The 20,746-nt window shown below is 34.2% G+C and overlaps 1 protein-coding gene across 2 annotated transcripts in view; it reads left to right on the top strand.

Moving 5' to 3' along the window:
- Window positions 1-20,746, top strand: part of CPED1 (cadherin like and PC-esterase domain containing 1) — a 394,281-nt gene that overhangs the window by 363,918 nt on the left and 9,617 nt on the right. Inside the window, exons 20-23 of one of the 2 annotated variants that reach the window (XM_052001238.1) lie at window positions 3,518-3,738; window positions 3,997-4,098; window positions 5,710-5,797; window positions 11,226-11,372. In XM_052001238.1, the coding sequence (XP_051857198.1) occupies window positions 3,518-3,738; window positions 3,997-4,098; window positions 5,710-5,797; window positions 11,226-11,372 (558 nt within the window). Of the gene's footprint in view, window positions 1-3,517; window positions 3,739-3,996; window positions 4,099-5,709; window positions 5,798-11,225; window positions 11,373-20,746 lie in introns of those variants that run through there. The other variant, XR_007954317.1, reaches the window with a different exon arrangement.

Below are 20,746 nucleotides of genomic sequence, written 5' to 3'. Positions count from 1 at the left end.
AGTCCTACTCTGCTACTTCATTGTGGCAAACAGATGGCCCTGGAGCTTCCAAGAGCTATATAGTACAAACCAAAATGCAAGATCCAAAAAGCTCCATTAACCTAGTGGATCCATTGGCCAAGAACTAACCCAGTCAGGTTTAGAAAACTGTACCACCAAAGAAATTTATGCTATTGCGGTAAAAACATTGACATTAAAGTCATAAGACCTGTTTGGAGGCTGGTATTGAGTTCTGTTATTTAATCTACAAAAACTGAGTCAAGCAACTGAACTTCTATAGTCCTCGGTTTCCTCATTTGTAAAAATAGAGCATTGAATTTGGTGATGTCTACACTATAGTCTCTTCCAAGTCTATAATGAAATACATTTTATGCTTGCCCCCTCTCAACTATTTTAAGCTATTATAAATGGAAAACTGGGATGGAGGAAGTAGAGACAAATACAGTCAATAAATACAAATTTTCTTCATACTCTTAAAAATGTTGAAGTTTTTAACAGTTGCATTTTAGTGTATATAGAAACTTAGAATGAGAGAAAAATGAGTCTGCCTATGTAAAATAATAATTTTCACTTCTTACTGGCAAGGGATAAGGTTTATTGATGAAAAACTGTCAGATCAGTCTTTTAAGATCATCAGTTATGGCTATTTGATCTTTTAAATTTAGAATATAATCTTTACAATGAAGTAGCAATGAATTATTTTAATTCAAAGTTTAAAAGATATGAAGAATTTTATATAGATAGGAAGAGTCACACCTGAATATTCAGAATTACATTTATTTTTCTATTGCATAAAATAGTTGATATTAAAATCTTAATATTTTTCTGATGGAGACTGATTAATCTCTTTAAAAACTCCTTTTCTTTCAGTATAATAAATCTCAAAAATCACACTTGAATTTCTATTCTAGTTTTTTTAGTTATAATATTTTCATCTAAAACAAACATTTTGAGATTTTATAAATCCATACATATATATTTATATATACACACATATTTAATCAATCCTTTTGGAAACATAGCTATACTGAAAAAAAAATCAAGTTTACTGGACTGAAAGAAAAAACCATTCAATTTCAAAGCCATGATTTCAAAGATGTAGAAATTCCCTCTATTAGCACAGATCACAATCCCTTTTTGATGGTCTTTGAGAGTTCATGAGGACTGAAAAATTTGTCTGTTGCCTAGCATTACATTAAACTAGTCTTTAGTGCCCATGCGCGCACATACACACACATATAACACACATACTCATCATTATCATCATCCTCATCATCATTAGATTCGCATTTTTCATAGCTCCAGATTGATAGAAGAACCCACCTCCACACAATGAGGAAGCATTGGAGTAATATTGTGGTGGAAGCCAATGATGAGAGAAATGCTGGATATTATACATATATTTAGATTTTAGCACTAAATTTGACAGACTCTCTCATGGAATGATTATGGATGAGATGACAAGATATGAACTAGTCAATAGTAGATTGGGTGGATCTAGAACTAACTACTTGATTCCCAAGACTCAAAAAATTAGACATTCACAAATTGATTTTGGTTTGGAATTATGTTTCTAATGGGGTGCTACACAGATCTATAATTGTCTCAGTGTTAGCCTTGAGAAACAAATACAACTGTCTTCAAATATATGAAGGATTGTCATTTAGGATATGAATTGGACTAGATGATCCCTGATATTTCTGTTTATAGATTCTGTGAAGTTAGATTATATGGTTCTTTTAAATTAGGGCAAAATTACCTTTTAAAAAATCAGAGTTTAGAGAAATTTAGCACATTCATCTTCCTTTATCACTAATGATAGTGGTAACTGAGTACAATTGAGTTCTTTCCTCCTTGGATCCATTCACTTTTAACCATTCATTAAAAATCAAATGGAGTAGTACCTCACCTGCAAGGACTTCTCAAAGATAATCTCTTTTCTCCTCTAATATTGTTCCAAGCCAAAGCCCCCATACTTCCTGAAACTATACAGAAATAACTAGGTATAAATATAAATGAGCATCCTCCTTATTCTTGTCATTTCTCTGTGCCTCAATCACTGACCTCTTAGCAAAACTCAGATAAAAGACAAAAACATCTAGGGCATGAAATATAGGTCTGGATATTTAGAAATTCAATCTCTTTGTTCCTTTTCATTTTTCAATGATATGGATAGGGAGAGGCAAGATTATATGTACATTTTCTATATATCAGCTTTTACATTTATAGCCCAAAGTTCTTGTATATGACACCTGTTAACTGTTAAATGATTAAGGGAATATTTTGTGATAGTCTCTGGAGACCTAGGGACCCTGGCATAAAAATGTAAAATAATTACAAGCAAAATATATAATATTTGGAAATCAAAAAACTAGTGATCTAACTTTAACCAGTTATAAGAAATGAAGGAAGAAAGGAAAGAAGAAGGAAGGAGGGAGGGAAGGAGGGAAGGAAGGAAGGAGGGAAGGAAGGAGGGGGGAGGGAAGGAAGGAGGGAGGGAGGGAAGGAAGGAAGGAGGGAGGGAGGGAAGGAAGGAAGGAAGGAGGGAGGGGGGAAGGAAGGAAGGAGGGAGGGAGGGAGGGAGGGAAGGAAGGAGGGAGGGAAGGAAGGAAGGAGGGAGGGAGGGAAGGAAGGAAGGAGGGAGGGAGGGAAGGAAGGAGGGAGGGAGGGAGGGAAGGAAAGAGGGAGGGAAGGAGGGAAGGAAGGAGGGAGGGAGGAGGGAGGGAGGGAAGGAAGGAGGGAGGGAAGGAAGGAAGGAAGGAGGGAGGGAGGGAAGGAAGGAGGGAGGGAGGGAGGAGGGAAGGAAAGAGGGAGGGAAGGAACGAAGGAAGGAGGAGGGAGGGAGGGGGGGGAAGGAGGGAGGAAGGAGGGAGGGAAGGAAGGAAGGAAGGAGGGAGGGAGGGAGGGAGGGAGGAGGAAGGAAGGAGGGAAGGAAAGAGGGAGGAGGAAGGAGGGAGGGAAGGAAGGAGGGAGGAAGGAAGGAGGGAAGGAGGGAGGAGGGAGGAAGGAGGGAGGGAGGGAAGGAGGAAGAAAGGAGGGAGGGAAGGAGAGAAGGAAGGAAGGAAGGAAAAAAGGAAGGAAGGAAGGAGGGAAGGAAGGAAGGAAGGAAGGAAGGAGGAAGGGAGGAAGAAGGAAAGGGAAAGAGGAAGGAAGGAGGGAAGGAGGGAAAAAGGGAAGGAAGGAAGGGAAGAAGGGAAAAAGGGAAGGAAGGAAGGGAGGGAGGGAAGGAAGGAAGGAAAAGAAGGAGAGAGGGAGAGAAAGAAGGGAGGGAGGAAAAGAAGAGAGGAAAGAAGGTAGGAAGGAAGGCAAGCAGAGAGGGAGGGAGAGAGGGACAGAAGGAGGCATAAAGTCACAATTCTAAAATATTTTTTAAAAATCTAAATACAAGGGCTCTTTTGGTTTTGTTATTAGACACACATTTTTATGGGTTTGTGAGAGACTGTATTTGAAGTTGTTTACAAAGTGCCATATAAACATCAGATTTGAAAATTCATGTTTTTCTGTTTTTAATTTTAAGGTCCTTTTCATTGGAGATTCAACCAACAGAGGAATAATGTATTATCTGATTGAAAGACTCAATGAAACCCTGCAGGAATGGCAGAAAGTGCACAGCATTAAATCATACTACAATGTCAACAATGGCAGAACATTCATCAGTTACTCCTACTATCCCCAGTTCTGGATCAGTGTTTCACAAAGGCCAACATTTGAAAAAGCTCTTGAACAACTTTTGCAAAGGTACTTGTTGGTGTCCTCCCCAGTAACAGCTAGATCTGACTGGCAGTTTTAATTAGTCACTGTTACACACTTTCTGCCAAATGTGCTGAAAAGCTCAGGCTCCCAGTGATGTGGCTGAGAAATAGTAGGAAATGACAAGCGGGTCTTCTGATCAAGATGCCAGATATGGTTCAATGAAATGTAATGCAGTTCTGTTAAAATGTTTACCATCTGTTTTAAAGCAACACATGTGATTTTTTTTTTCTTTCTGGATTGCAGATCACATCCCCTCGAGAACACAGACCAGACAATATTAGTTGTTGGTGGTGTTCAGTGGCTTAATTCCAATCACCTACAAATTATTCACAAGGTTTTGAAAAGGTAACATTTTGAAACAAAATGTCTTCTTTCTCTTTTGTGCAAAAAAGTCATCTTTGAAGTGAATGAGTTAAATCACTTTGAAGATTTAATTTTGTATATGCACACACTCAAGTCAACAAACACTTATTAGTCACTGATATGCTAGACACTGGGCTGAAACATAGGGATACAAAGAAAGGCAAAATTGTCTCTATCCTCAAAGAACTTTCATTCAAATGGAGAAGACAACATGGAAACAGCTATGTAGAAAAAGGATATATTCAATGTAGATGGCAGGAACTTTGAAGGGGACCAAGTGAAGCCTCTTGCAAAAAGTAAAATTTGAGCTAAGATTTGAAGGAACACAGGAGGAAGAACATTCCAGGCAAGTGAAACACCTGGTAAAAATCCATGGCATTGATATATGAAATATCTTGTTAAGAAACAACAGAGGTCAGTGTCACTGAATCATAAGATGGAGGAGGGTAAAGTATATATTAAAAAAAAAAACTGGAAAAAGAGTGGAAAGTCTAAAACAGGATTTTATATTGACTGGCGAAAGTAATAGGGAGCCACTTGGGTTTATGATTCCAAAGGGTGGGGAATGATGATGTGATCAGATCAGCACTTTACAAATATCATTTTGATAGCTGAGTGCAAGGGGATGGACTAGAGTGAGGAGAAACTTAGAGTGGAAGGACCAACCAGAAAACTGCTACAGAAGTCTAGCTTTGAGGGGAGGAGTCCTTGTTTTAGGCGATGTCAGAAGAAAAAAGAAAGATTCATAAGATTTGTTTTTGTCAATGTTTATATACTCTAAAATTCTATTTTTAAAATGTTGTCATTATCCAAATTTGGATATGTTAGAAATCAAATCATGAGTCAGTATAATGTATTTTAATAGACTTGGAGGTAACCCTGGATTCTTAAAGGCCATTCCAGCAAAATTTTGGCAAGTCTTATGAAGCCAAAAAATACTGGGTCCAGTAAAGAACTATAAGTCTGTTGCTAGAGAGATCGCCTATGGGTGATAAAAGTCTTATCACCCAGTCCAGGTATATGGACTTTTTTGGATGCTGGAACTCCTAAAGAACATCCAGTAATCTGGTATGGTGTCGGGAGAACTCATATTGACAAAAGCACTGATTTTTTAAGTATTGAAGTAAATAGGAGCCCTTTATAACAAAGCAGTTATAGAGTAATTGATCTGAAGATATTAGTTCAAATACTATCTAAGACACTGAGTTTCTATGTGATCTTAGTAAGTTATTTAACCTTTATTCCTCAGTTTCCTCATCAGTAAAATAGGAATAATTAAAGCAACTACTTTCCAGAGTTGTTGTAAGTTTAAGTGTAAAACACTTTGTAAATCTTTAGATGCTACATAAGGGTTACCTTTTTTAAAAATCATTATTCAATTCAGACACACTGTTAAGTCCAATGATGATTTTAACACAAAACAACTATATTTGATAATACTCTAATATTATAGTTATCCTATTTGTAGTTGACAATGAGGAACCCCAATTTTATTTTCCAACATCCCACATTTAAAGGGTACCATAATGAACTTTCATTGCACATAAATATGATCCAGATGCTTGACTTTAAAATCCCTTCCATTTCTTCCAGGGAAAACTTATTAAATATTCTGGTGATTATTAAAACTCTGGGAATGGGATTTCATCTGCCTGTAGATGGAGTTCATTCATTAACCCAGGTAGGTCAGAATTGCTTTGTACTCCTATGAGTTATTTGGTATCACTTCAACAACAATACTACATGATGATCAATTCTAATGGATGTGGCTCTCTTCAACAATGAGATCTAAATCAATTCATTCTTCATCTTCAACAATTCATCTAAATCTGTTCCAATTGATCTATAATGAACAGAACCAGCTACACCCAGAAAACGAACACTGGGAAATGAGTATGGACCACAACATAACATTTCCACTTTTTCTGTTACTGTTTGCTTGCATTTTTGTTGTTTTCTTCTCAGGTTATTTTTACCTTCTTTCTAAATCCGATCTTTCCTATGCAACAAGATAACTGTATAAAAATGTATACATATATTGTATTTAACATATATTTTAACATATTTAACATGTATGAAACTACCTGCCATCTAGGGGAGGGGGTGGGGAGAAGGAGGGGAAAAGTTGACACAAAAGGTTTTGCAAGGGATAATGTTGAAAATTTTCCTATGCATATGTTTTATATATAAAAATTTATAATAAAAAATAAAATTAAAAAAATTATTTGGTATCATTAGTGAGCACCTTGGCTGTCCCTTAACATTCAACAAATATTCATGAAGAGTCTACTAGGTGAAAGTATAGTTTTATCAAATGCTAATTGTATTTACAATGTTCAGTAAGAATCAAATAAATCATGGACTTTCATGTGTTCAAAGGTTATCAGTTCAAATGAATTATGATTACCCCCCTGTGTTTCCTAGAGTCCTCTAACATAACTGAGTTTTGTAGTCTTTATTTAGTGTCAATTTGAGGAAAAGCAGAGTTGAGAAACAAGATAACTCATCTTTCTTATATTTGCCTATCTACTGAAACATCTAAATACCATCCAAAACAATATATTGATTCTTTTCTAGTTCAGGTTCACACTGAAACTACAAATGAAATATCTTCTCTCCTAATGAATTCTTTGGGACAAGCTGACCTCTGTGAGGTTTTTTGACTGAAGGCATGTTCTAAATTTTGTTTTGAAACTGCATAATTATCTTTTCCCTGTTATAATAACTTTAATTGTCTTGGGTCTGTTGCTTAGTAGTGAAAGATTTTAGTGGGCTATATAATGAATCTCTGAAAAAAAAAAAAAAAGCATCCATGCAACTCTGTGAAGACATTTAAACAACAAATGCACCTTAGGAACCATCTACTATTAGACAGTTACTGAGAGATAACTAATGGCTAATGAGGACTTGGGACTGGAGAGGAGAGATTCAAGAGAGTACAGAAGGATAAGAAACTGGGATACCAATAACCACGCCTCAATTATTTGGGAGATGGGGAGAAAATATTAGGAACTTACTATCTCAGAAGAGAGATATAACTTCCTCACTTGTAAAATAAAGGGTTTGCACTAGATGGTCTTTAAGAAAAAGCAGTTACAAAATCTAAGTTCGAGAAGAGTTGTCCTCCATTAGAGAAGATTGGTCCTTTGCTTACATACCTGGCCATCCAACTTTTGTTTACAAACTTACAATGGGGGTAAATCACTAGCTCTTAAGGCAGTACATTCCACTTTAAGGTAATTCAAATGGTTAAGAATTGTTTTCCTTATATGAAGCTGATAACTGCCTCTGCCACTGTTCATTATTTCTTGTTCTGTCCTCTGGCTCCAAACAGACCTTAATAATGTTATATCTTCTCCTATTTGACAGCCTTTTAAATTCTTGAAGTCAGTTATCATGCTCTTCCTAAATCTTCTCTTTTTTAGGTCAAACATTCCCAGTTCCTTTTTTATCAGTCAATATGACATGATCTCTTGACCTTTTACCACCTTTGTGAAATTGTGGATTATTTTAATGATTCCAAGTTTTTGAAACAAAGGTTTTCTCACAACATCATTCTTCCAGTTTTGCTATCTGGAATGCTACAGTACAAAAATTTGAGAGATTATCACCAATAGAAGTTCTGGTCACATAATAAGAGAAAGAGAGAAATATGGATGATGGTCCATATTCTCTATTTGTGGTCTTAAAATGTGAAAGCTGCCAGAACATTGGGAAAACCTCTAAAAGAGACCTATGGAAGGATATGGGCAAGAATCATATAAGATGGAAAGGGATGGATGGATTGTGATCTATTTTTTTAAAGGGAATATTTACCTTAATGAAATAATAAATCCATTTGAGTATCAAATTATTGACTTATATTGAATTAGCAGTCAAATAAAACCCACACATTGTTTTCACATGAACTCTTGGCTAACTATACTTCTTCCTTCCTATACTTGTTAAGCTGAGATAGTGAATCTACATATAGGACTTTACATATTTCTCTATTATATTGCATTCTCATATACTGAGGCATTTTTAGATCCTTTATCATCCACAAATTAGCTTTCACTCCCAGATTTTAAATATATATAAATTTTATAAGAATATCACCTATATCTTTATTCAAGTCATTGATAAAAATATTAAACAACATTGGTCTCATGATAGATCCTTGAGATATTATACTATAGACTTTTAAGTTGATTTTGAGCTATTAGTAACAAATATTCATCTCCAGTCAATCAACTAGTTCCAAATTCACCAAATATACAATTGTTTAGTCCATATTTCTTCACTTTGTTCATGAAATCTTTGGCTGATATTTTTGTTTACCATATTTCATTATCTGGCTGTGATTATTGAATTGCTAAGTCTACAATGAAATGAAATTGAGGCTCACCCACAAGGCAATGGAAAGTATGAACAGAATGTAATACATTATAAGCAAGAAATTATAAAAAATATATAAAAATATTAGAATAAAATGGTCTGATAATATTAGCAAGAGGGGGAAAATAAACTAAATTCTGTATAACCTATATCTCCACTATACTCAGGATTCCAAGAAAAAGTGAAAGAGGCTTCATCAGCTTAAGTAGTCTCTCTGTCATGAATTTTGAAAAGACATAGACAAGAATCCCACAGGATGGTTAGGAATGGATTGCAGACTGCTTCATCAATCAATAAATAAGCATTTATTTAGCACCTGCCATATGCCAGGCACCGTGCTAGATGTTGGGAATATAACTATTAATAATGAAACAATTCCTATACTCAAAAAGTTTACATTGTAATAGGGAAACAAGAATTACAATCTGTAAATGCCTAATAAGTAAATATAAGACATATAAGATAATTAAATACAAGCTAATTAAGAAGGGAAGACATTAGCAGTTAGAGGAATTAGGAAATGTTTTATGGAGAATATTGGGTTCTACACATATGAAGGAAAAGAGGGATTCTGTGCAAAAGAGATGAGGAAAGAATACATCTCAGAAATGGAGGACTGTCAAAGCAAAGGAAAAACGAATTTGAAGTATTCCCATCATTGAGATTATAAATATTTCAGAATTTGAATGAAACATTTCCTAGATTTACCAGTCTAGTGATCCTGTCAGAAAAGGAAATGAAGGTAATCCAGCATAAGAAGCTCTTAATGATAATTATTTCTCTTTCTAACGGTTTAAAAACCTTATCTTTAACAATATATCATAGAATTTTTTTTTTTTAGTAATTCAATTCCAGTTCACTGGATTTGCAGGTTCTCTCTCTCTCTCTCTCTCTCTCTCTCTCTCTCTCTCTCTCTCTCTCTCTCTCTCTCTCTCTCTCTCTCTCTCTTTTAAAATTAGGACAGTAGACTTCTAGTTTTGAGGTCTCCCTCTTTTCACCATCTTTCAAAGATGATATTCAATGGCTATTCAATCACATCTGACAATTCTTTTAGTTTCCAAAACTCAGGTGACCTGACTGAATTCATTGAAGGTAGTTAGTTATTCACTTACCAACCTCTTTATTGGTAACAAAGTTTCAATTCCTTGTAAGCCACTTTTGTTCTTCCTTTTTCAGACAAATACCTTTTTTTTTTCCTATAGAAGAGAAAGCCTAAACGAGTTGATTACTTCTGCACATTGGTTTCCCATCTTAGGTTACCCTCATTCACCTCAACCTAACAACAATCTCCCTCTTTGTTTGATATTATTTTTGCTTCCAACATAGCCTTAAAAGACTTGAATTTTTGTATATTTTTATACTTTGTTGCTACAATCAACTCATTCTAAGATTTCACTTTCTTGAAATTATTTTCTTAGAAATAATTCCAGTGTGGAAGCTCCCTCTGCATCATGACTTGGCAAACAAAGATTAGAAAATTACATATGTGTGTGTGTGTGTGTGTGTGTGTATGTGTGTGTGTGTGTATATGTATGTATGTATATGTATATATACCTTAACATCTATGAATGTTTCCCAAGCCGCAGATGATATCAAATTATTTGCTCATTATCATTCAGCCTGTATGTTTCAGGAAGGATTTGAATGTAAGTCTTTCTAATGTCAAAGCTAGCCCTTTATCTGTTACGCCATAATACCTTTCCCTCTATCATTTACTCTTAATTCCATCTTCTTTCCATGAGCTTTAAAAATAAAAGTTTACCAACAAATCCCTAATGTATATTATATTGGTCACTTTTTTCCTCATCAAAATAATTTTTTGTTTGTGTTGTCAAATCTTAAAATCTTTTCATCCGTCTTAGATTTCCTTTTTTTTTCTAAAATTTTGGGATAGGCCTAGAGTCTAAATTGCAATATCACTTGTTCCTCCTCTCCCAAGGATACTTTCACTTTTAGTTCAGTGCTTTTGTTGTTCAGAATAAGGTCCAGAATAAGTTCTTTTAGTCCCTTCTTCATAGTTAATAAAATTAAATTATTGTTAAAAAAACAAGTCAATAATGAACTGCTTTTAAAAGAGAAATAGTAGATTTCTGGATAATTGAAGGGCTTCATCATTATTTCACTATGATTCATTTTCTTTTTGAGATCTGAGTCCCAAATTCCTCCCTTATTTCCTTGTTCTGTCCAAGTGGGTCTGTCGTAATTATGCCTGATAAATATTATATTTTTTCTTCTATTGATCCTCCCCTACCATTCTTTTTTCCCCAGTTTTCTTCAAGTGAATATATCTCTTAATATACATCATTCCATTATATTTTTATCTGCTATTTTTCATTAGAATAAATTAACTATAAACCATTCATGGAAATCCCTTCTGCAAATCTTTGTTTTGACTGTAAAGACTGAGTCATAAACTTTTTTATATCATTCAAAATTGACTGGCCATTTATAATAAATGTTGAATAAATGAATTATTTAAAATGTAAAAGAGAAAAACTAGTAAAGAAAAGTACTTTTATATTTGTGTCAGTCATAAAGATATTTTCTCTGAATGAATTTTTAAATTAAAAAATATATTGAAAAATTATTTTTGATCTCACTTGCCATTCTTTCCTTTAGAAAATAATAATAATTATGTGATTTCATTTCATTTAAGTTTGTAAGAGACAAATAATTACAACCATCCCCTACCACTGACAAATCTTGTGGGTTTTTTCTCCTTTACAATACAGAATGAAGTACAAAATTTATGGAAAGAAAATTGGATTATACTAGATTCTGCAAAAAGATATGGCTATGAAGTAGTTGATACTTTCAGCATAACTATGGGACGCTACAAGGAATTTCTGCAAGGAAAGTGTGGATGCCATTTCCATGAGGTATAAACATGGACTATCTATTTGTTTAATGAGTTATTAATAGCAGTTAGTTTTGTTTAAAAAAATGATTCATTGTATTTTCTCTTGCATTATCATTTCTATTTTGCCTAAGAAACCTGAGACATTAAAATATTAAGTAATCTGTTTGGTTTTGCTTCTGCACAAGTTAAAGCATGTAGGAATCCTAGCATTAAGTCCTATAAAACAAAATTTAGAAAACATGTTATCTCTTTAGCATTTCTTTGTAATGTTTTAAGCCTAAAGCAACCACATGAGTTACCTAGCCTATCTCCTGGCTTCCAAAAAAGACCTCATGAATTATGCCTGTCTGAAAGAGATCTTCAGGATAAAAGATTAACACATTCTTCCATTATTCCATTCAGGAATCTCTTCAGCTTTACTGACAAAAAGCTTCATTTTGCCTATTCTCTTTTGAAATTTATCTTTTCTTTTTTCTGCAAAGGTGATAAACCTGGTAAACCTGTTCCATTTAGAAGCCTTTCATATATGATAATGATGTACTCTGTACAAAGAACAACTTGCTCCCCCTCTGACATTTTCCCAAGAATTGAAATGGATTTGTGTTGATCTATTCATAAAGTTGTTGGTCCCCAAACAATGACTAGCCACAGTTAGGTGTGTAATCTTTGACCATAAAAGAACTAAACTTAGCAATTATCACATCATTAGAACCATATTTTTTCCACCTTCTTAAAAATAACCTTTCATGTTAAGCTTTAATTGGATAGTTCATAAGCTAGAACTCAGGAAAAATTCACATGAGGAAGGGGACACTGGGTATAGTCATATCAGGAGAGTGGGTCCCTGTATTTATTGCTTAAGATTTCTTACCCCTCCTCTCCAAATATCTCAACTCCTAGAAAGGGGTAGTTAAGTAATGGGACATAGCATTAGAGGAAGTTAGGCCCCCATAAAAGGCTCTCCAGATACCTCCCAAGGTGATTATATAAGGAGTAGAGTGGATTGACCTCTCTGCACATGATCCATGGAAAAGTACAAAGCAAGAGAAAAGAAATAGTCAAAATGAGCATGTCCCAAGATGAAGACTTGCATTGATATCCAAGAGAGCCTACACTAGATAAAACTCTGACATTCCACTTTATCCTTGATGACCACTGTCCCTATTTTTCAGTTAACTGAACTGAGAATAGAAAGCTAACTTAATCATAATCAAACTAAAGAATGAAACATAGTTCTTGTTTTTTTTTTCACATAGCTACCAGTTCAGTCATGTCATTGCCAATAAGCAACAAGGCAACATGTGTCTACTTATATCTTTGCCAAAATGGAAATATCCTTCAAGACTTCCTCTCTCCTTTGTTCAGGAGGCAGAATTGTGCTTAAAAAACCCAATAGTATGTGACCTAAGGAAGGGTGAGCAGTAAATGCATAACACGGCCAGCACACAATCAGAATTTGCCACAAAAACAAGTCAAAGGCTGCCAAAGCCACAGAAAACAGGGACTCAGAAAGACAAAATGCAGAATTCTGTTGTCTCTTCTTAAAAAGTTTTTTACATAATGTGTCTTCAATTAGTTTTTCAGGGGGAGAGGGTTGGAGAAAGAAAGTAGTGTCTGCTTTTCTTTTGCAGCTTTAGTGCTCTGCTAGGCTGAGGGAGACATGCTTGGAAGATTTCCAGCATAGTTCCAATTAAAAGCAGAAGATGCCATTTCCACATGACATATATCTCTTCTCATAGTCATCTAGTAGATATTGATAATCATAAACCAGAAGAATTATATGCAAAATCCTTCAAAACTTCAAAATATGATGTGTAGGCAGGCTGCATTACTAAAGTAAAAAATGGCCACAGGTAAACAATCAAGGGCTGCAGGGACTGCTCTTTCCTTCCTGTTGCAGTCATTTGGGATTTCCTCCTTATTTCTTTTCCTTTTCTCTATCGTAAAAGGATAGATTTAGATCTGGAAAAGACCTTAGAAGCTATCAGTATGACACCCCTCCACACCCTCATTTAAGGAATGAGGTCCCAGCTAAGTTAAAAGCTTATACAAGACTGCATAGGTAGTAAGTGGTCTAATTCCCAGACCTGACCAAAAAAAAAAAAAAAATCAGTGGTTAACTGGATCAAGGAGTATCCCAAATAGACTGAACTGGTAGGAAGCTTTGTCCCTGGACCCTCTACTTTCTCAGTCTCTCACTATTGTCCTCTGAGAGAGCTACAAATACCAGGCCATTGGACACATCATTTGTGGCTTGGAGATAAGGAAATTCCTTTTTTTAATATCCAACAGAGGTGAGAATCAGATAGAAAACTCAAAATCCCATTATACTGGAGAGAGATGTATTCCCATCATTCTAAGATAGGATTGTGAAGACATTTTCACGTGGAAACAGATATGCTAAGCTGGCCAGATGTAAACACAAGACTTAATACTCTATCCATTGTGCAACCCACCTATTCAGTACTAATATGCTGACTAGGTTTTTATACAAGACAGCCAAGTGGTACAGTGGATAAAGTACTGGATCTGCAATCAAGAAGACTCCTCTCTTTGAGTTCAAATCTGGTTCTGTTACTAGCTGGGGGATCCTGGGCATAACCCTTAACCCTTAAACCTGTTTGACTCAATTTCCTTATCTATAAAATGAGCTGGAGAAAGAAAGGGCAAACCACTTCAGTATCTTTGCCAAAAAACAAATAACCCAAATGAGATCAGAAAGACTATGACACAATTGAAACAACTGAACAACAACAAAGTTTTATACTATTGATACAAGTTCACTATGAATTTTAAAAGCTATGTAAGACACAACTGTGCATATCTTTTCAGAAAATGTTTAGTGGCTCACATAGATCCTTAGAGTTCAGATGGACTTTAGAGATCTAACTTCCTCATTTTACAGATGAGGAGATTTTTAAGTAAATTTTTGCAACATAAGTAGTGCTAATTTGAGGACTGTCTGTGTCAGTAATAAGTCATCCTTGATTCAAAGAATGGTCTTCTTTTGCTAACTTTGATGCCCTGGTCATGCCCTCATCACAGTTTTGTCTCATTTATTCTCCCAGATTCTCATAATGTGGAGAAATCAAGTAATGCTGTGTAGATAGATAAATCTTTTAACAGACAGCTGTATTATACTCCTACTCAGAGCCACACCTACTTCCCAGGATACCTAAGTTGATTCTTGGTAGCAGCTATATTCATTTTGATCTCTCTGATGTTTCAACTAAAATGTGCCTCTGGGAAATTTGCCTTTCCAATTACAATATAACCTGATAATATCTTTCTCATCCACTTCACGCCCTTCTTCAAAAATTCTTTAAAATTGTAACTCATTCATTGCCTATAGTATGTTTTCTAGTTTTTGAGCATAGATAAGGAACAATGATAGTCGTAGGGCCAAAATGTACCATTTTTATCCTTAGAAAGTGGGGATGAAAAAATCTATAATAGATAAATAAATCAGGCTGAGTTCTGTACCATTATCACTCCTCCCCCCCCCCCCAAAAAAAAAAAACCTGGGATGACAGACATATTTGATTATTTTGCCAAAAGTTAATCATATGATAAAGTAGATTGCTAAAATGGACAGAGTGGGTGAGGAATCAGGAGGATTTGGTTGCCAATCCTGTGCTAAGTCTAGAGTCACAAAGACATAAATTTAAATCCTGCCTCAAATCCTGCTTAGTTGTATGATCCTGAACAAGTTGCTAAGTTATTATAAGGATCAAATGAGATAATATTTGTAAAGTATTTAGCACAGTGCTTGTCACATAGTAGGTGCTCAATAAATTCTTGTGTCCTTCCTCCTCTAGTACTTATGATACTGGCTACATGACCATCAACAAATCACTTTAATTCTCTCAGCCTCATTTTCCTCATCTATCCAGTAAGGATAATAGTATCTAGAGTATATGACTTACTAAATTGTTTAAAAATTCAAATGATTCAAATGAAATTATTTCTAGAAAGTCCTTTGCAAACTTAAAAGTCATGTATAAATGTCCGTCTTTATTAATCTCCAAATTTAGCTCAAGGTCCTTTTAAAAGATGATTTAATCAGTCAATAATAGCAAAAACAAAAAAAATAAATCTTGACGAACTATTTTTTAAAACTAAATAACAACAATTGAGTTATTCTGGCTTAGGAGGGGAAGATGGGGAGTTTCTATGAACTACCTCTTGGTCTCTATGCTCTTTTTTCAAGGTGTTTCTGAAACAAACAAAAAAAAATAGAACATTGCCAACTAAGTGATAAATATTTTGCCTCATTGCCAGGGCAAAAATTATATATTCATAGATTTGTAGAACTAGATATAGCCTCAGAGATCATCTAGTAAATGGCCCTCGATTAACAAATGACAAAAATCAAGGTCCAGCCAGTCTATGTTCAGGCCACAGAGCGAGAAAATACCAATACTTGGGCTCCTTCTCCCCATCAGGTATTTTTCCTATTACCACCACACTGCATTTTATCATTTCATCAATGTTCATTCATTCATCAATACATCCATTTATCACACATTTATTATGTGCCTACTAAGTGCAAGTATCTATTCCTTAATAGATGTAAATATTTGCCACAGATGAATATAATCATTACACTAATATCTTTCCAGTAAACTTTGCTTTCTTGTAACAATTTATAATCATTACAGGAATATCTTTCCAGTAAACTTCTTGTAACAATTTATTATTGATAATAATAAAAATAACCCCATACACTTATGTAGTGCTTTTCAATTTTCAAAGAGCTTTCATATTTGCTTTTTAAGGGCAAAACAAATCTATTTCATGAGACTCAATTACCACTACTGAAATTAAAAGATTTTATTGAATCTCTTTCATCTGTCAAGGCCCCAAGAGTGAATGTATTTTCCCCACAATTATATAAACAATTTCCCAACTAGTGAACAACAATTTGGCAAAATTGAATATGCAAATTAGTTGAATAAGTGGATGTTTTTCTGCTGTATAGAAATAGAATGTTTTCTTTCTAATATTTAAAAAGGGTAAAAGCCACATCAGATAAGTTGCACAATATGGTCTTGAATGATTTCTCTAATATAGCAAACATTTATTGAACAAGCTAAAAGACTGGGAACACGTTAGTATTATCCTCCTCAAAAAGGCTGGCTTTAGAAGTGATCAAAATAATTTATATTGCAATTATTTAACCTTACTTTTGAGTCCAGTGGAGAATATGAGACCTAGTAGAATCTCTGCTTTTACAGGCCTTTTGAAGTACCATACCATTTATATATGAAAATAAAACAAATCCTTCTTAACTCTAACAAATTTATCATCTATTAATCAATCAACAAGCATTAGTTAGTCATTGACTGTGTGATAGATACTGTGCTAAGTTCTGTGGATATAAATAAAAGATTGTTTTAAAAAAAATCCCTGTACTGGCAATACCAGAGCCTAAATCCTGAACACCCTAATATTTAATATTTCAGTTTGATTCTCACTTTCTCAGATTCCCTTCTCATTGATCAGACTCCCTGACAGGGTTTCCTGATTCCCAGTGTCAATCACTTTTCTCTTTAGCATTGGTATTCTGACTCACTCTTTTGTCAAATGCAGACTTCATACCTCTGAGTCCCTTCTTGGTATAAGATGTTCCCTTAGAATAACTTGTCTTTGAATTGATTTTCATCAAATTGTTCATCACTCCACCACAACTGGCCATTTGACCATTGTTGCAGGCCTCCAATAACAACTAGCCCTAATTTCCCAAATGAAACAGGTCACTGTAAGGGATGCTTGAGTATTCCCACAGACCAAAATTCCATGACAGATTGACAACCCTCTTGGTAGAAGTCACCTTCCATTTTAGCTGGAAGAATACCCATGAGGAGAATAAGAGATGTGTTGGAACAATCTAACTTGTACTGAACTTTTTTGATCTCTAGAAAATTTCCTGGTCAAACCAAGGAGATCATTGAGCCAGAATTAGTTTTTTCTGCTGTTTCTTCATCAGCCATGACCATATTGTACCTAAAAGTATATCCTTAAGGATCCCTCAATGACCAATCCAAGTTGTTTCATATCTCACTATGGTGGAGAATCCAGAAATGGCTAACATTATTGTTAATAGAAGAGAGACCCCTGCTGGAAAACATTGGAGATTTTTGTCTCAGAGCTAAGGGATATCTTTGGGAATCTGATGAAGTCTGAGATATGGCTCAAGGGACTTAGAGAGGGATCAAGGTAGGGTCATAAATTACTCAACCTTTATCATGAGTGAGCTGCTGAAAGAGAATGAACCAGCCCTGATAGAAAGACGTATTAAAAATATAACAGAGTAACTAAAGAAGCAACTTATGAAGGGGAATTCAACTTGATTTCTAGTTCCCTCCATATAAAGACAATGGCACTAAGGTTCAGCTTCAGACCTGATTCACCAGGTTCCATAGCCAATAGCTCCAGATTTCCCAACCCTTCTAATAACACTTCATCTTCAAAACCCCAAGCTTCTTAAGAAGCACATTCAGTTGATTAGCTGGGGTCCAATTCCACTTGACTCAAACAAAATAAGCCAGAAGCTAGGGAGAAATACAATCCCTATACATATTCTCCCCCCAAAAAAATGTCTCTGGCATTATTTTAAGTGGATTCTGCTTCAGAATGGATAATGGTCAGATCAGCAATGATCCATCCCTGTACATTCTTTTAAAAACAATCTGTTTTAAGTAAAATTATATGGAGCTAACAATAAGGCATTAAGATAGCATCCCAAAGCAGTCCAATATTCAATGGTACCCCAGCTACTAACTGATATTTTCAATCTCAAATACCTACCATCTACCCAAAATTCAATCAAATTCAAATCCAGGGGCCCTTGTCTTTAATCAGTTTAATTCTAGATTATCTGCTTAACTGTCAAAACTGTCTGATACCTTTTTATACAAACTCAAGTTTGGGAGGGGCCTCTGAGGAGAGAAATTTAAAGGCAAGTGCCTTTAAAAGTATACATTTCCAGTTTCTTGACAGAAGTAATATCTATAAATGAATGGCTTCTCTTAGTTTTGCTATTTATCTCTCTCTTAATGACATAATAAAAAGATTAGCTGTTGATAACTTTTACCATTTTCTGCTGCTTCACATGAAGTTTCTACTTTTCTATATCCTAATATATTTTACCACTTGTGTGAAACAAACATTACCTCTTACCTGTTTAAGTTCTAAAAAGTTACTGTTAAATGATATAACTAAAAATAGTAAATTTTTAAAACTAAAATAATAATTTCAGAAAGAACATTGGCAAATTTTAATTGTTTATGATCTATTTATATTACAAAATGGTAATAGATAAATGCTTATTTTAATGTAATGTTTAATTTTAACAAATATAGAAATAGAAAGATTAGAAAGCAGACTATGGAAGCTATTCAACTATGTAGAAGTTTTGATTAATCATATTCTAAAACTTTTCCATGTTAAAGCAGTGAACCAAGTTCTTTATGGACTAGAGTTATGGGTCAAGATATTCATATCAGTTACTTGGACAGTGATACACAGAGGCTTGATTAAATGACTGTCACTGTCTATCCAGCCAACCTCTATAGTGTTTTTTAAAAAACGACTAGTCATAAAGGGGAAATTTTAAATAAACATGAGAATGTAACTGAGAATCTATTATTTTAAAGAAGAACCTACACTGAGTAGCCCATAACATTGTTATGTAACTAGAAATCATTCAAAGGAAAGAAGGAAAATATTAATGAAATTCTAATATTATTGGCCAAAGTCAAATTAAGCCCAATATTATTGTGTTGTAAAAATGTGATTCCATCAGTATAGAAAATGCTCAAGATAGAAACTCCTTTCCCCCAAACAGATTGGCAATTCTTCTATAACTTACAGGCAACTTGAAAAGTTGCCAGAATACAGAGAGTTTAAATAATTTTTCCATGTCACATAGCTAATACGTTTTAAAAGCAGGACTTGAATTCAAATATTTTTGACTCCAAGGCTAATCCTAGATCTAATATGCCATACTATTTTTCAAGTTCAAGACATAAGGTAATTAATATCTAGGGAACAGAAAGAAATGTAATTGTTAACTGTATTAAGATACAAGGCCTTGCCTTATACCCAGTAACTGAAAAACTGGGATATAAATCAAAGAATCCAAGCATTAGAAGTTGGAATGTCAGAATTAGGAGTAAGACTGACTTACCACTAAACCAATGCTATTTAATATACTGCTCTTTATATTTCCACTGCCTGGGACAAGATTATAGATGTCTGATGTCCAAATTGTACCATACTAGTTTGGAAATGTCAAGCTTAAATTAATCCAGGTAATATGGGCTAAAAAACAGTGATTATATTTTATCTAATTTCTTACTTTTCTCAAGGTAAAAAAAAGTATAGTTATTCATTTCTATACAACAGCAGATTATCGTATTCCTTTAGGAAAAGTAAAGATAATAAGCTTTTATACAGCATATATTGGAAGCACTAAAAACTTCCAAACCTCCAGAACTAACTCTGAAAATAGTAATATGAAAAGGCCTAAAGCTTGAAACAGTTACTCATTAGCACCTTTAGGAACAGTGCCCAAAGTTAACATAAAATTCAAAGTTAAAAAATAGAAATGAGCAAACAACAGAACAAACAAACAAAAAAACCTGACCATAAAAACCACTATAGAGATAGGAAAGCATAAGACTCAAATTCAGAAGATGATATCAAAACAACTGCAAGCAAAACCTCAAAGAAAAACATAAATTGGAAACAATTGCTTCTTGATATCTCTTAGAGTAATTAACTTCTACTTGTTCAATTCTAATTGTTAAGGAATTCTGTTTTTCAGTGAATTTTGCACTTCTTTTTCCATTTGACCAATTCAGGTTTTATCAGTGTTGTTTTCTTCAGTATTTTTCCCTCTTTTATCAAATTATTTCTTTCATAACTTTCTTGCATCAATCTCATTTATTTTCCTAATGTTTTCCGCTATTTCATTTTTAAATAGCTTTTAGCTCTTCCAGGAGTGTAGAAACATAAAAAGGTAAATATAAAAGAAAAATTATAAAGGATTCAATAATGTTAAACTGTTTACATTCCTATATGGAAAGATCATATGTAACTCTTATGATCTTTATCATTATTAGAGCATTTAGAAGGACTGTACATAGACCAAGGGCACCAAGAATAAACATTTGAATTAATCATTCATTGTATGAATGATTTTAGATGAGTTCAAATTTAAACATGGAGTAAAACCATAATAATAATAGTAGAAGAGATTAAAAAGTAATTATTTCAGATTAATTGAAAATGAAAAAATGAATGATTAAATATTGATAATTAAAAGACAACCTAAATTTCACCAAATATATAAATTTATCTATATTCAAATAGGCAGACAATTTTTCC

The sequence above is a fragment of the Antechinus flavipes genome, chromosome 5 (assembly GCF_016432865.1).
Source record: "Antechinus flavipes isolate AdamAnt ecotype Samford, QLD, Australia chromosome 5, AdamAnt_v2, whole genome shotgun sequence".
Lineage (NCBI taxonomy): Eukaryota > Metazoa > Chordata > Mammalia > Dasyuromorphia > Dasyuridae > Antechinus > Antechinus flavipes.
This window is presented reverse-complemented; position numbering and strand designations above follow the sequence as displayed.